General features: G+C 34.4%; 1 protein-coding gene across 1 annotated transcript in view; it reads right to left on the bottom strand.

Annotated features, from left to right (window-relative positions):
• Positions 1 to 14,286, bottom strand: part of pde4bb (phosphodiesterase 4B, cAMP-specific b) — a 69,782-nt gene that overhangs the window by 54,075 nt on the left and 1,421 nt on the right. The window contains exon 2 of the mRNA XM_058747629.1: positions 3,036 to 3,161. Within this exon, the coding sequence (XP_058603612.1) occupies positions 3,036 to 3,077 (42 nt within the window). The 5' untranslated portion in view covers positions 3,078 to 3,161. The remainder of the gene's footprint in view (positions 1 to 3,035; positions 3,162 to 14,286) is intronic.

Raw genomic sequence — 14,286 nt, 5'->3', positions numbered from 1 at the left:
TTCCGCCCAACTAAAGCCATTATTCAGACAAACCGGTCGTTCCGTGTCAAAAGCATGCCACTGGTTGAGAAATAAGTTTCAGGTTGTTTAAACAAACAGAGCAATGTCTTGAAAGCGTCACTAAGCGACAGTGTTTTCACTCTTCTGAGAAATCAATATATAGCTGTCTCTGCACAGTAAATTCAACACAAAATGAAAACTGACCAGATTTACTTAAATGAATGTACCTAGTCCTAGTCTTACTTTCTGTTTGTTTTTGTATAGCTCCTTTCATAATACACATTGCTTCAAAGCAGCTTTAAAGAAATCATGATGTTAATGATTATAATATCTTCATACCATATAGTCGCATTTAGCAGATTAGAGCCAGACAATAATATGATTTAAATTTTGCGACAATACAAGCAATCAATCAGTTGAGATTTGCTATATTGTTTATATATATATATATATATATATATATATATATATATATATATATATATATATATATATATATATATATATATATATAACTATATAACTATACACTCTCAGAAATAAAGGTACAAAAGCTGTCACTGGGGCGGTACCTTTTCAAAATGTTTGTACCTAAAGTGTCCATTTTGGTACCTTAAAGGTACTTATTAGTACTTAAAGTGTACATATTTGAACCTAATAGATACAAAAGTGTACCTTTGGAAAAGGTCCCGCCCCAGTGACAGCTTTTGTACCTTTATTCCTGAGAGTGTATAAAGAGATGAGCAATAACAGTTCCTTTTTGCTACAAAATCAAAAGTTAGCAAGTTGCAATTTGAGATATAGTAGCATCACATAAGATACTGTATCTATCTGGGTAAAGTTGGATATAATTTTTATTCAGTTTTATATATACAGGTTGTTCAAAAATACAGTTTACATTTTGTGATGACAATCATGCAGCCAAGATTTGCTATATAGCATTTATTGCTTTCTGCGAGTACACTGTATGTATGGTAGGATGTGCACTCTCTCTCTATTACTTTTTAAATATCGCTGAACGATGATATATTTTACAATTTTTGACAATATAACTATCAATCAGTTTTCTCTATCAAGAGATTTGCTATATACGTAGTACATACGGCTTAACATAAATGTACTGCATGCATCTGGTTAAGGTTGGACATACTAGTTGTATAATTTGTTTCTGATTATTAATTTGTTAATTTGTTTGAGTTATTAATTTGTTATTTGGTGACATTGAGAATAGACCCTAGTCATGGTAGCACCATATTTAATTTCTGACAGGAATGAAAACGAGGCTGTGACAAGAAAGAATGAAAGAGTACGCTACATGAACAAACTGTTTATTTGCTCTATTACAGGCTAAAGTGAAAAAATTATTAATAATAATCTGTAGCCATTTGAAATTAGAGGCAACCACTGCATTTTAATCACAGTCCAAACAAAAATGCTACATGCATGTAGCACGAGCAGTCATTTTTATTTAAATTAGATTGTACAATTACAAGATTTAAAGCAAACAGAATGGTCTGACTTTAGCTTTGTGAAATTATGCTAAAAATGCAAATGAACTCTCTGCCAGTAGGTGGCACTTATGGAACAGCTGCAATATAGCATTTTGTCTATGGCGCATTGCAGTTGGGTTTACGCTGTCAATACAGAAGACAAACCAATGCATCGCTGTCCCTGCATGATGGGCCAAAGTATCAGCCCCAAAGTGTGTCGGCCCACCAGAAAAACGCCTATATGCCAGCTGGCCAGTCCGCCCCTGATTGTTTTTTAATAACGAAACGTCTTTCAGTAGACAACAACTCTATAAAACATTTTTGTGAAAATGACACGAGCTAGGACTTTTATACAGTATGTGCCATTGTAAAGACTAAAGGTCCTTGCACACTGAGTCCGAAATTTTCGTTTGCGTTTTTTTCCGGGGTTTTTTCCTATTTGTCATCCTTTCCTATCAAAATGCTTGCTAATCGAACCTGATCCGAATTTTTTATGACGGAGGAAAGTTTTGGAGGCAATGTGTAAACGCGATTGACACAACATGAGGTCGTATTTATTTTTTAACGTGCAAAAATTTCGGACGAAAAGTTCGGACTCAGTGTGCAATGACCTTAAGTCTATCCAGCATAGCCTTGTTTTTAGCCGCATTAAATTCAATGTGACATCCACCCTGACTAAGGTCTGTTATGAAACCTGTGAGGTTTTGATCAATTCATAACAATTTGGTATAGTGACAATCCTAGTAATTATTATTTTGTGATGTGTATCACTTGACACGGCAATCCAACATCACAAAGCACTATAACTTTTTAAGCCTTACACTACAACCACCGGTCATAGAGTCAATTTTCATAATCCAATCACTTTCCAATGAACAAAATCAAGTTCACCTCACTTTTTGGAAGTAAAATGGGTAAATGGCATTTCTTTGTTTCTATGCTGACTTACCCTAATCCTAACTGAGAATAAATATTTAGGGGGGAAAATTGTCACACTTCACCTTTAAACAGAAAAGTTTAATGAATAGGGCCTATTATGTAAATTTGACTTCAAAGACTGTAAAATGTTAAGCTTTAATTTGGTTACAATCAACCGAGTTCAGGTAATTAAAAACATCAAGAAGACAAATGAATGACTGCCCTTTTTTTCAATTCTGTTCTGTCCTTCTTTCCTCTGTCGAGGTTTTATGGTGCCTGCCATCTTTTCCCACGTCCCTCATAAATAGCTATTAATATTATGTGTGTGCGTATGTGGGTTTGTGGTTAATTGGTTGTTTATGTTCTTGTAGACACGCTAGCCTAGCGCTTGTTGATTGTTTTAGCTCTTTCTCTAGAAATCGAAGAATATAATATTTCAGAGAAACCCTGGCTGCTTCATTGGTGTGAAACATATAAAGGGCAAACTAGGAGAAAAACAAAAAGCGATTTTTTTAAACATCTAAATGGCATGGACCTCTGTGTGTATTGAGGGCAGAATAAAATAAAAAAATCACTGCATAGCATTATCATCTATTCATGTTGAAACACAACAGTAAAATGTCTCACATCACTAGGTGTCACTGCCAAGACGCTCCGGCTCTTCCTCATGATCTCTGCTGACAGCTCAAGCTCAGAAGGTTCTTCTGTCTCTTGGGATTCTCCGCCGGCATACAAATGAACTTCAGCTGTGAACTGTAACCAGAGCGAAAAAAAACCATTAGCATAATTTTTCATCAAACCCTCCACTGGGCCAATTTACAAATTAAAAGTCACAATTGTCTCAGTTTTGATGTTCATTTTTTTGTATTTCAGTAACAGAATGAAGACAGTAAACCAAAGAAACACCAAATTATAAACAACTGGATATACGATCTTAGCTCTATAATGTCATACTGTGTTTTACATTGACTTTTCATTCAAAAATGTGAAAATTCACAGTTTTGTTGATATTGCAAGTTTGTTTAGATTAAAAATATATATAAATAAATATCAAACTTTTGGAAACAGCAGATACCTCAACTTTATAGTGCAAAATATATAGATTGATGATGATTAACCCTTTCCCCACCAATGACATTATTCATTGTTATACAGTAGGGGGCACTATTACACATCTTCTGAAAGAGTACTGAATCTCTGGATCAAAACATGATGAAGAAGAAGCAACATATGTAAGCAGATGCATACGTAAAATAATGCAGTCATCGAACATTAAACAGCATAAATCAACAAAGCCTAACGCTATCGAATGAAATTTTGACCCAGGAAGTGGTATAAGACTGTGCAAGTTTTTGGGGGTTTGATGGAAGCGATCTGTTTCATCTAAATTTTGATTATCGCTCTGAATCCGATCCGGACACTAGTGGGTAAAGAGTTTATTATATATTAACAGTTAGAGCTTGAGGCAATTGAATTCTCAATAATTCTTTATTAAAATGCACAGAGATGGTGTGGAATGGACATGGGAAACTAAATGGAAAATACACACATTTTGAGCGTTCAACATTTTTACATTGACACCAAACATCTTGTTCATGTGTGTGTAATGTGTGTGTGCACCTGAGATGCACCTGTCCTCATGTTTCAGTAAATTGCTTGTCAATCTTACATCGGTGAAAAGTTCTTTAGTGCTTGGCACAGTTTGAACCATGTACTGTAAGTGAGCAGCTCGATTCAACACCTCAGGATAATAGCACCCATTATAATCAACAGAACAGAGTGTAGAATGCTTTGTTGATTACAAATGGGTATTTATTCTATTTTAAGTTCTTTACTGTTGCACAAATGCAAACAGACCCACCTATGAATTTGTTTAACTGTTTTAAAAAAAATCTCAGAGAAACGTGTAAACAATGTAACATTAATCAAATATGTAACTGTAATCTGACAACAAACATAAAATCACACATTGGGTAATTCTGTCACTAAGGGAAAAATAAATAGATTATTGTACCTGCCAAGTATGTTTTAAAATTAAATTACACATTTTAGAAATTGCATTTCAAATGTCTTTTTTAATGTTTTAAAAGCATTTTTTTTTTCTGTATGTGCAAATGTTTTGTAGTTTCTGGATATGTGGCTATGTGTACAATACAACAAGGGACAGTTTATTTTTAACTAGCTAGTTCATTTAGCCACTTAATATTAAACTATTTTCAATGACCTTTGGTTTATCTTAGCTAGCTAGGCTAGTCAACCTTAACTCAAATTTAAGCTAGCTAGTCAGTTGTAGTTAGTTAGCATAATTTAGCTAGTCTATCTTGCCTAACGTTATTACAAGTATGGAGGAAAACGTTTTTTTTTTTTTTTTTGCTCTGTGTTAAATGGGGTGTATGCGGTTTTGAAAAAATAAAATATCATAATTTACATGTGTCTGTTTAGTCCAACAATCTGTAGGGTATTGGTCACTTTAAATTTCTTTACATTGAATCATTCACTTAACCAGTTTGTTAAAAATAGTTGAATCAATGTTACATTTTTGATTGTGCTGATATTTAGGAAAAACAGCACTTGTGTGATATTGCTTAACTACATTATATGTTGTAAATATAAAGAACAAAAACTACATTTCAATTTTGGAGCCCACAGTGGAGTATACAACCCAACAGTCAGTTGGAATCTTTCTTGCCTTTTAATGTATTTTTTATTGTATAATATACAGTATAATTACTGTATAGTGCCTTATAATATATTCAAAGACTTGCCAACTTGTTTTGCTTTGATTTTATGATAGAAAAAAAATAGACTAATATTGCTGAGAGCAATTTGTTACATTAAGATTTTATGGTTAACTGCCATCATTACATATACAGTTTGTTAATAATGTCAGCCTATTCTTTGTAACAGGTTTTTTCAAGCTTGTTGAGGTTGGTCAGATGATGACAGTGAATCACAGTTTTCAAACAGTGCCACAACAATGTTTCATTGGCACTGAGATCAGAAGTCTGACTGGATCGCTGCATGGCTTTGTGTTCCTGAGCCACAGCAGATGGCTCTGTCCCCAGCCTTACAGATCCCCGTCCAGCTGAAACACTCAACTTTCTCCAAGCATCGGTTTTTAACCAACTAAGGCATGGAATTACTTCTTTTGGTATACTGTAAGTTTCCCTGCATGCTTCAAAAAACATGAATTTTGGTCCATACATTCATCATTTTAAAAAGATGTCTTGTTCAGTTTTAACTTAATGTAAGGATGGTGTTTCATATGGTAAGATGTTTGCAAATGAAAAAACAATTTTGTAAATGTATAAACACAACAGAAGTGTAATCCACCAGCCTAACACACGAATAAACACTGAAGCAAATATTTATATTAGTAGCTTCTGCCAAGAGAATCTGAACTCCATAGAGTTTGATTGGATGCAAAACATTTGACGTCAATAAAAAAACGATAGGGAATGTTTTCTACTCCCTTTTGAAAGTTGATAAGTCTATTTACTTTGCTGTCTTATCTATACACAATTACTGGGTAAGTTGGATTTGACTATGTGGATTTGGCATAGCTTTTTCCCTGCTGTCATGCTATCAGAAATGAGCTGACTTATTTTTAGTCGCAACCCCACTGATTTATGACCACATGTAAAATAACAAGGAAAGATGATAGGTTTGAAGCAACTCCTAAGATAAGACTTATTAAAGCAATCACACATGAGAAAAAGCACAGCAACACACTCCTGCAAGTATGTAAATAAACAACAAGGAGAAACTAAGGAGTGTCCCAAAGACTTGCCGTTGCTAGTTCAAAAGATGAGTCTAAGCCTCCATTACTAATTTGAAAGTGTCTTAGCAATGGCACTTTGGGTCGTTTATCATGAGAAGTTATTGGAGTAAAAAAGGCAGTACAATTGTGTGATACTGATTTTATAGAACAGGTAAAAAGATAAAGGTACAAGACTTTACGGCTTTAATGAGGGAAAGAACTACATATTCAAACAAATTAGTACAAAAGAAACATGTTGAATATATATCGAGATATTATATGAAATATTTGTTATATACAAATATTTAAGTAGTTTCAGAATGTAGGGAGATTACATCATTTACAGTGCTTCATGGGCACTAAAGATTTGCTTGTTGCATTTATCTGATTTTCCTGATCTGATTTATAAGCAGAATCATGGGTAGTGTAGTTTTTCCACCAATAATTCCACTGTTAAACATGATTATTTAAAAAAAAATTAGGGCCAATGGCTTCAACAAAAGCACAGTAGGTCTGCCTTTTATGGATTGTAAGTTATTATTAAAATTATTTCCTATATGAAGAAAATGAAATGGATTTTTAATTCCGGTCCGACTGTTCCACTCTATCATACTCAAGGAATGAATTAACTGTTGTTAAACGTTCTGACACGTCTCCTTTCCTTATGTTGTCTTCAAGTGTCTAAAGCTTTGGTTCGCAAGCTTGCATTAGGAAACTTATAAAAAGGCCCATGGAGTTTTAAGATTTTAGTAATTCCCAAAAGGTTATCAGGTCTAGAGATCTCACTTTAAAAATTAGGCTACCTTATATAGTACATCCAGCTTTTCCAAAACTGTAGGAACCCTGTTTTTTCAAAGACAGTTGTTCAGGGGGGGAACTGAAAGTTTTATTTTGTCTTACTTTAAGTCATTTTGAAGTTTACTCAGCCCCCGATTGAGAACCACTTGTCTAATACCAAGTACACGTATAAAGAATTCCCCAAATGGTTACAATCCGGTTATATTACATTATACTGAGTGGTTGACCAAGCCTTTCACAAGTAAACTGGCATGGTTTTCTACACTTTCATGTGCATCATTACCTTTTAAAATGGAAAAATTCCAGGTTTGAAAGTACAAACAGCCTAAATTCATGATAGAACTGTTTGCCTTTTATTTGCCTTTGCACACAAATAAATTACACCTTGAAATTTAAGGTCGGGGGAGATAAATAATGAGGTCTTGATGGATTCAACCTCACGTCCATGCAGTTTTTATGTGCGAGGTGAAAAATGATTGCATTGCCTCTTGAGCAGAACCTTGATTAGCCAATTTACATTTCAGCTCCACACTTTCTCATTTCTGTTTTTTTTCCTTCTTATCTTTCTCTAATTTGGTGGGGTTACGCAATCTGTTGGACACCTTTTCCTAAAATAAAAGATCGGTTTATGCAAAATTGCAACAGAACATAGAGTGATTAGGCTGAAATTTATTTTACGTCTAGTTTCTAACAGCAGCTATGAACTGTAATCATGTCAGGGGAAAGGTCTGGACAGGTAAATTGGGATGAGATTATCTATATTTTACAGTGTAATATCCATATTTCTCCAGCTACCACCTAGTTAAATACAACACTGAACATAAAATCTACATCCACATTGATTGAATACATTTGAAAACATATTTTTCTCTACTTTTTGGCCATCCGTCCACACTGACATGCCATTTTCATGATGTACCATGTACTGAGAAAATTCTGATGCATATTGTGCCCATATATAACTATGGTTGTAACTACATTTTGCCTGCTATTCACTTATAATGTTGCTAATTATAAATGTTAATCTTCATACTAAACTCCTGCAAAGATGACAGAATATTTACTTGCAAATTGTTTTCCTATGGCAAAAGATGAAGATTGGTGCGTTACACAAACTATACATGGTTTACAAGAGACCGTTTTCAGTTCAGAAGCATATTTATGCGTTTTGGTCATTCAGTTACATGACAACGGCGTTTTGTGGGGCCTTTTTTAAACAGGTTTCAAAGCACATTTTTGAAAATGATACCATTAACGTCGCTGGGTAAACTAGAAAAATGCAAATTTGTGAAAACAGTGACAACATGTGCATGCAAATTACATGTTCAGTCTTTGTGAGCGCAGTAGTGTTTCTTTACTATTTGACATCGCCAACTACTGGCCTGGCATGCATAATACAGCATTGTTACTCATTTTCACAGATCCGTGTGAACGGGGATTATTTTGACAACATCTGTACGTGAAACTTTTCAAATTCACAAAGGAGAACTTTTCAGCTTTTAGTACATTGTTTAAACACACAATTGTACTGCTAATAGTGAAATCGAAACATCACAAACTACTTGTTTTTTCAAAATGCTCACCATCCACATTATCACTTTTAAGCTTTTTCCAAAAGTTGCTCGTTCACATTGACAAATCTAAAAACACACAAAAGTGTGACCTGGATGCACCAGTGAGTGTTGGGATAATTTGCTAATAAAATGATTGTTCCAGAAGAAGAGTGTGACAACTTTATTAAATATGTCTGATTGACTGAAAGTGATTTAAGTGTTTTGAGACGTATGTGAACAAGCGCAAATATGGATGATTCCCAAATATTTAAAAACTGGTCTGTGGGGGACAATACTGTTAACAAAACATAAATAACCTGTAGTTTGTAATTTTTGGATTTCACTTTTAGCAGTACAGCCGTATTCATTTTAGAAAATAAATAGCTAAATACCAAAAATGCACTTCTTGCGTCCTTATTCCTGACAAACAGGCGTGTATTGTGTACTGAGTCAGACACAATATGTTATTTGAGCAGAAACAAAGACTCCATGGTGCTCACCAGCTCCACAATCTTATTACCAGAACCAGTGCTTGGTTATAACCTCATGCTGTACCCACAATGATGTTCCTGTCCCACCAAAAACACACGTTACTGTGTACTTGATCAATAAAATAAGCAGTCCTGGCATAAAAGTTTATGTATTGAGAGCAAAAAGTACCGATGTAGATTCTCACAGACTTGTGACTTCTTCAGTAGGATCTATTCATTTTTGTTCTGCCAACCATTCCAAATCCAGTCAAGCTATGAGAAGCAGGGTTTTTAATTTCTAAAGCAATTACTAGCGTTAAATGAGTGTGACAATACAATTGGTTCGGTACTTTGAGAATTCCTAATGGGCTGCAAGTTTCACTGAACCCTGCGCGATTAAAACATCGTACCAAAACAACACTACAGGTTTGTCATGTAGCGTGCTGTCTGTAACTATAGCAACATGGCTTTCATAGCCTCAAATAACATGTGATGACATGTCAAGACTTAAGAGAACAATTATGAAGTCAACATGGGTCACTGATCATCACAGTATGAATTACTCAAGGATGTCCATATCCAGCATGGAGAAAATGATTAGCCCGTTAAATGGATTCCAGGATGAAACTGGATATTGTTACAATGAGGCACAGATCTGTTATTTTGTATAACTGTCTTTTGGGAAGCTTAGTGTTTTGGCTGTAGTCAATTATTTACTTAACCTCTGGTGCTCTTCGGTCACTTTTGACCAAAAGATTTTCTGTTTTTAATTTTTTTAAATCACAGCTTCATCGGTATGGTACGAAACTTGGTGACTTTTATGGCATTTGGAATGTGAACACACAAAAAAATTGAGGGCATGATTCAAGCAGGCTAAATAAAAATAAAAAATAAATAGTCACACTTGTGGTCTTCGGTCAAAAATGACCGACTATAGGAAATGAATGGGAAATCGACAAAAACACAAAAATTCTGAGAACTTTTGTGTGTACAATCTACAAATCTGCCACAATACAGAAAAAAGTACACAGCAATGACGGGGTGAAACTCTAAAACATCAAGAGTGCAAAACCAACACATCCACTCACACACACACTTAAACACACACTATGAACTGGTGTGACTGTAACATAGCAAGTATGTAAAATAAAAGCAATAATTCAACTACAATGCAGTAAAAAAGTGGACAGCAAGGAAGGGGTTACACTTTAAAACATCAAGAGTGCAAAACAGACGCACACACATAAAAAAACCAATTAGAGAATTTATAGGCTTTTATATAGAGCTATATTGGAATCTATAGGCTAAACCAGTGGTTCCCAAACTTTTTCTGCCGGGCCCCCCTTTTGCAGAATAAAAAAAAATGAAGTCTGCTCGGACCCTGACGTGACGCTAAGCACTTTTCCACGTCACCGTCTTTATAAATATGAGCGCTGGCGTGATTTAAGCGCACGCACACTCTACGATCAAATCTGAGCAAACGCACGCTTTATAAATGAAGCCCGTGATGTTTGAAGTAGATTCATCATCTACTTTACGTTTACCCGGCACTTGTTGTCTTTTCAAAAACTTGTCCATGGTTAGAGCAGAACTACTATGCGTCATTCATTCATAATTTTATTCGTCTAACGGCAATTCTCATTTATGATTAATCAATTGCACCATCTAGTGGTCTGTTATTTAACGACAACAACCGCTAGAACTGATAACAGACCGCTGCAGCGGGTACTGCGAGTCGTCTTGAGGTAATAAAATATGATGAAATTCATATTTTCTGCTCATTTATTTACATATGTGGCAAGAAGCCATAATTACCCAGATAATTTCACAGTGGGGTCTTGTATCACCCTGAAAACTTTTACATAAAAAATCTAGGGATGCACCGAAAAGAACATTATTGGCCGAAACCGAAACTGCTTTATAATAATAATTTATTATTTTATTAAATAATATTAAGTCATTTTTGTAAGACTTTTTAATTTAACCCAATTTTAATGATACTGAATTTAAAAATCACAAGCCAATAAAATAACCACGTTTATTGAAAGTAACAATAAAATTGGACAGAAAATATAGCCTATCAATATTGAATATCAATCAATATATTATTTTTATTCAGTTCTATGAAACAGAATCGGATTAACTTTTATAGTCCTACAAAGCTATTATTATCAGAGCACGTGAGCAGAGCATAGCGTCACGAGAGGGGGGCGTCATTTTACCACCGTAGTGCAGTACAGCTGTACTACAGCATGCTATCACAATAGCGCTATTGCAAAAAGGAACAAGTATACATAGAAATTTTCTGTCGGCGCGTTATTTGAGCGGACTTTGCTTTGCGCAGATTCATAGAGCGGAATATTCAGCGGAGTGTCACGACGGCAGTGATTAGAGAGAGAGAGAGAGAGTGCGCGCTGAATACTGCCGGGCGGCGCGGCAGATATTTTCGGCTCATTGGACCGTTTTTCTCTTTTGAAATTTCGGCTGACTGTATGTACACTAGCCTTGCCGCGCCCCCCTTATCATAACTCCGCGCCCCCCCTAGGGGTCGCGCCCCCCAGTTTGGGAACCACTGGGCTAAACCATGGAATTGCAGATGTTTTTCTTATTTTACTCCCACCAGATGGCACTAATCAGGCTTCAAAAATGTAATTTTAAAGGCATTGACTCAAAGTTAATGCAACTTAAAATACAAAGTTAAAAAGTAAGGGGGCATTTTAGGTGTCCGTGAAGATCACAAGTGTGACTCCCAAATGAGGAGCACCAGAGGGTTAATTATCTCTGCTAAATACTGTGAGTTATTTACCACATGTGCTCTTAACACATGAAAAATTCCAGACTTTGACCATCTGACCAGAACCTCAAGATATATTGATTAACGGTAACGATCATGATAAGGATTAATGAATGTATCTATTGACACCCATGGTATAAAATATGGTATGAACTCAAATATGAAAGTGATAGCCCAATGCCATCAAACTATTTAACAAAGATATGCCAAGAGATTATGTGTCCAATTTATATTTTAGCTCAGTTTTAAAGATGCTAATAATTTGGCTGCTAAATAAAAAAGTTGTCACATTTTTGACATACTAACATTGTGCGCCGAGACACAATAAAGCTATCAATAATAAAACAAGTTTATGTAAATCTGGCTTTTTGTCATTCACATAACTGTATATTATATTACAGATCAAAACTTCAGGGTCAGTTTTTAAAGAAATTAATATTTTAATGAAGCAATACTTAACATGGATGCATTAATTTAATCAAAATTACAGTAAAGAATATGTTTATAATGCAACACAAGATTTCTGTTGCAAATAAATGCTGAAATCATTTCAATTTCAAATGCTGCTGAATCTTTTATACAAAGAGAAAAACGTATCACTGTTTCAGAAAAATATTAAGCAAACTTTTTTTCAGCATAGATGATAAAAATAATAAATGTTTCTTAAGCAGCAAATCAGAATGATTTCTGAAGGATCATGCAACACTGAAGAGGAGTAATTATGCTGAAAATTCAGCTTGGCATCACAGGAATAAATGACATTTTAAAATATATTAATGGTACATGTAATGTTACATGCAACTAACCCTAAACCAAACACTAATTCTCTAACCCTATAGTAAGTGCATGTTGTTAATTAATATTACTCCATACTTAACTGTATAATTACACTGTAAGAAGGAGACAAAATAACTAAAACGTAATAATAATTTTAAAAAAGGCCATTAAAATAAGTTTTCTATTTGAATATATTTTAAAAAGTAATTTTCAGCCTCAGTCTTCAGTGTTACATGATCCTTCAGAAATCATTCTAATATACTGATTTGCTGTTGAAGTAATATTTATTATTATCAATTTTGAAAATAGTTGTGCTGTTGAATATTTTTGTGGAAAGCATAACCTTTTGTGGATTCACTGATCAATAGAAAGTTCAAAAAGCATTTACATAGTATAATACTTATACTTTACTACATATTTTCTTTTTTATTCACAAATATTTGTTTGAGATTTGTTTACACTACCATCATGGACCCCGCAGAGGTTAGATTTAGAGTAATATCCTGTGGGGGAATGGCAATCACAAGCAGGTTAGCTGATGTCTCTCACTGGCCTGCAGGGAAATCATTTTCTCTGTGGTGTAAACAATCTCCGGACAACACAATGTCACGCTATGTGATGTGTACTTATTGATCCTCACTAATGCTCTGTATAATTATTTAACATGACCATACAATTCTCTGACACACTGCAACATCTCATTACAAAACAAACAGCTTCTGGAATTGCCAAGTCTTTGTTTCTCTATCTGCTTTAATTACTTTGATTTGTTCTTTGACACAATTGATTTTGCAATTACGTAAGGATTACATAACAACATGTAAGAAACAGTCCATCATGTAACACCAAGCAATCAAATAGAATGATAGCTCAAATGGTCATTTAAGATAAGTGCACTGTACACTGTTTACATAAACATCAGACAATTACATCTCACAAACACATCCCAATTAAAATAGGCAGCTATTATTTGATTGGGTGCTCAGATGGATGGGTTATTATTTAATTATTCACCTCAAGAGGGCAAAAACAATGCTTTCCACAATATGTTTTACTAATGTTAGTGTATGGTTGCTGTTTGGTATTTTTGGGGGTGGAACCAATATCTAACATTTTTTAGAACTATTCCCAGAATGTTTTGGGATCTGATATTTGTCAGTTGTGTTCACATTGATCTTGACTTACTTGTTCCTTACGGTTTTTTTTATGTTTTATTTTTTTAATCTTTAGAATGTTTTGGGAGCCAAAATTTCTTAGTTCTGTTTGCATCAATCATGCCTTAAAACATATACAACAAGAATATATGAACTGTTTCCTTGACATATAAGAATCCCCCTTTTTTTATGTTTATTTTAGTTTTTATGTCTTTTTATTCAAAAATTATAATGTTCTTTTCAGTGTCACCTAAATATTTTTAAAAAAGGGCACGTGAGCTGTGTGTGTTTTTTTTTTTTAATTTTAAGAACCATAAATAAACATTCTCATAGCATTTTCAGGACTAAAATTTGTTAGTGGTGTTTGCATCGATCTTGCCTAAAAATAAAAAAGGCATATGTGCTATTCCCCTTATCTAATGTATGGTTCCCATTTGGTTATTTTTTGAGGTGGAACCAATATATAACATTCCAAGAATGTTCGATTTAGGTTTTATTATTGAAACAATAGACCATCTTTAGAACGTTCCGGGACCCAAAAGATGTTAGTTGGGTTTGCATCGATCTTGTTT

Source organism: Onychostoma macrolepis, chromosome 02 (assembly GCF_012432095.1).
Source record: "Onychostoma macrolepis isolate SWU-2019 chromosome 02, ASM1243209v1, whole genome shotgun sequence".
In the NCBI taxonomy this organism is placed as follows: domain Eukaryota; kingdom Metazoa; phylum Chordata; class Actinopteri; order Cypriniformes; family Cyprinidae; genus Onychostoma; species Onychostoma macrolepis.
The sequence above is the reverse complement of the archived record's forward strand: the minus strand, read 5'-3'. Positions and strand labels throughout refer to the sequence as shown.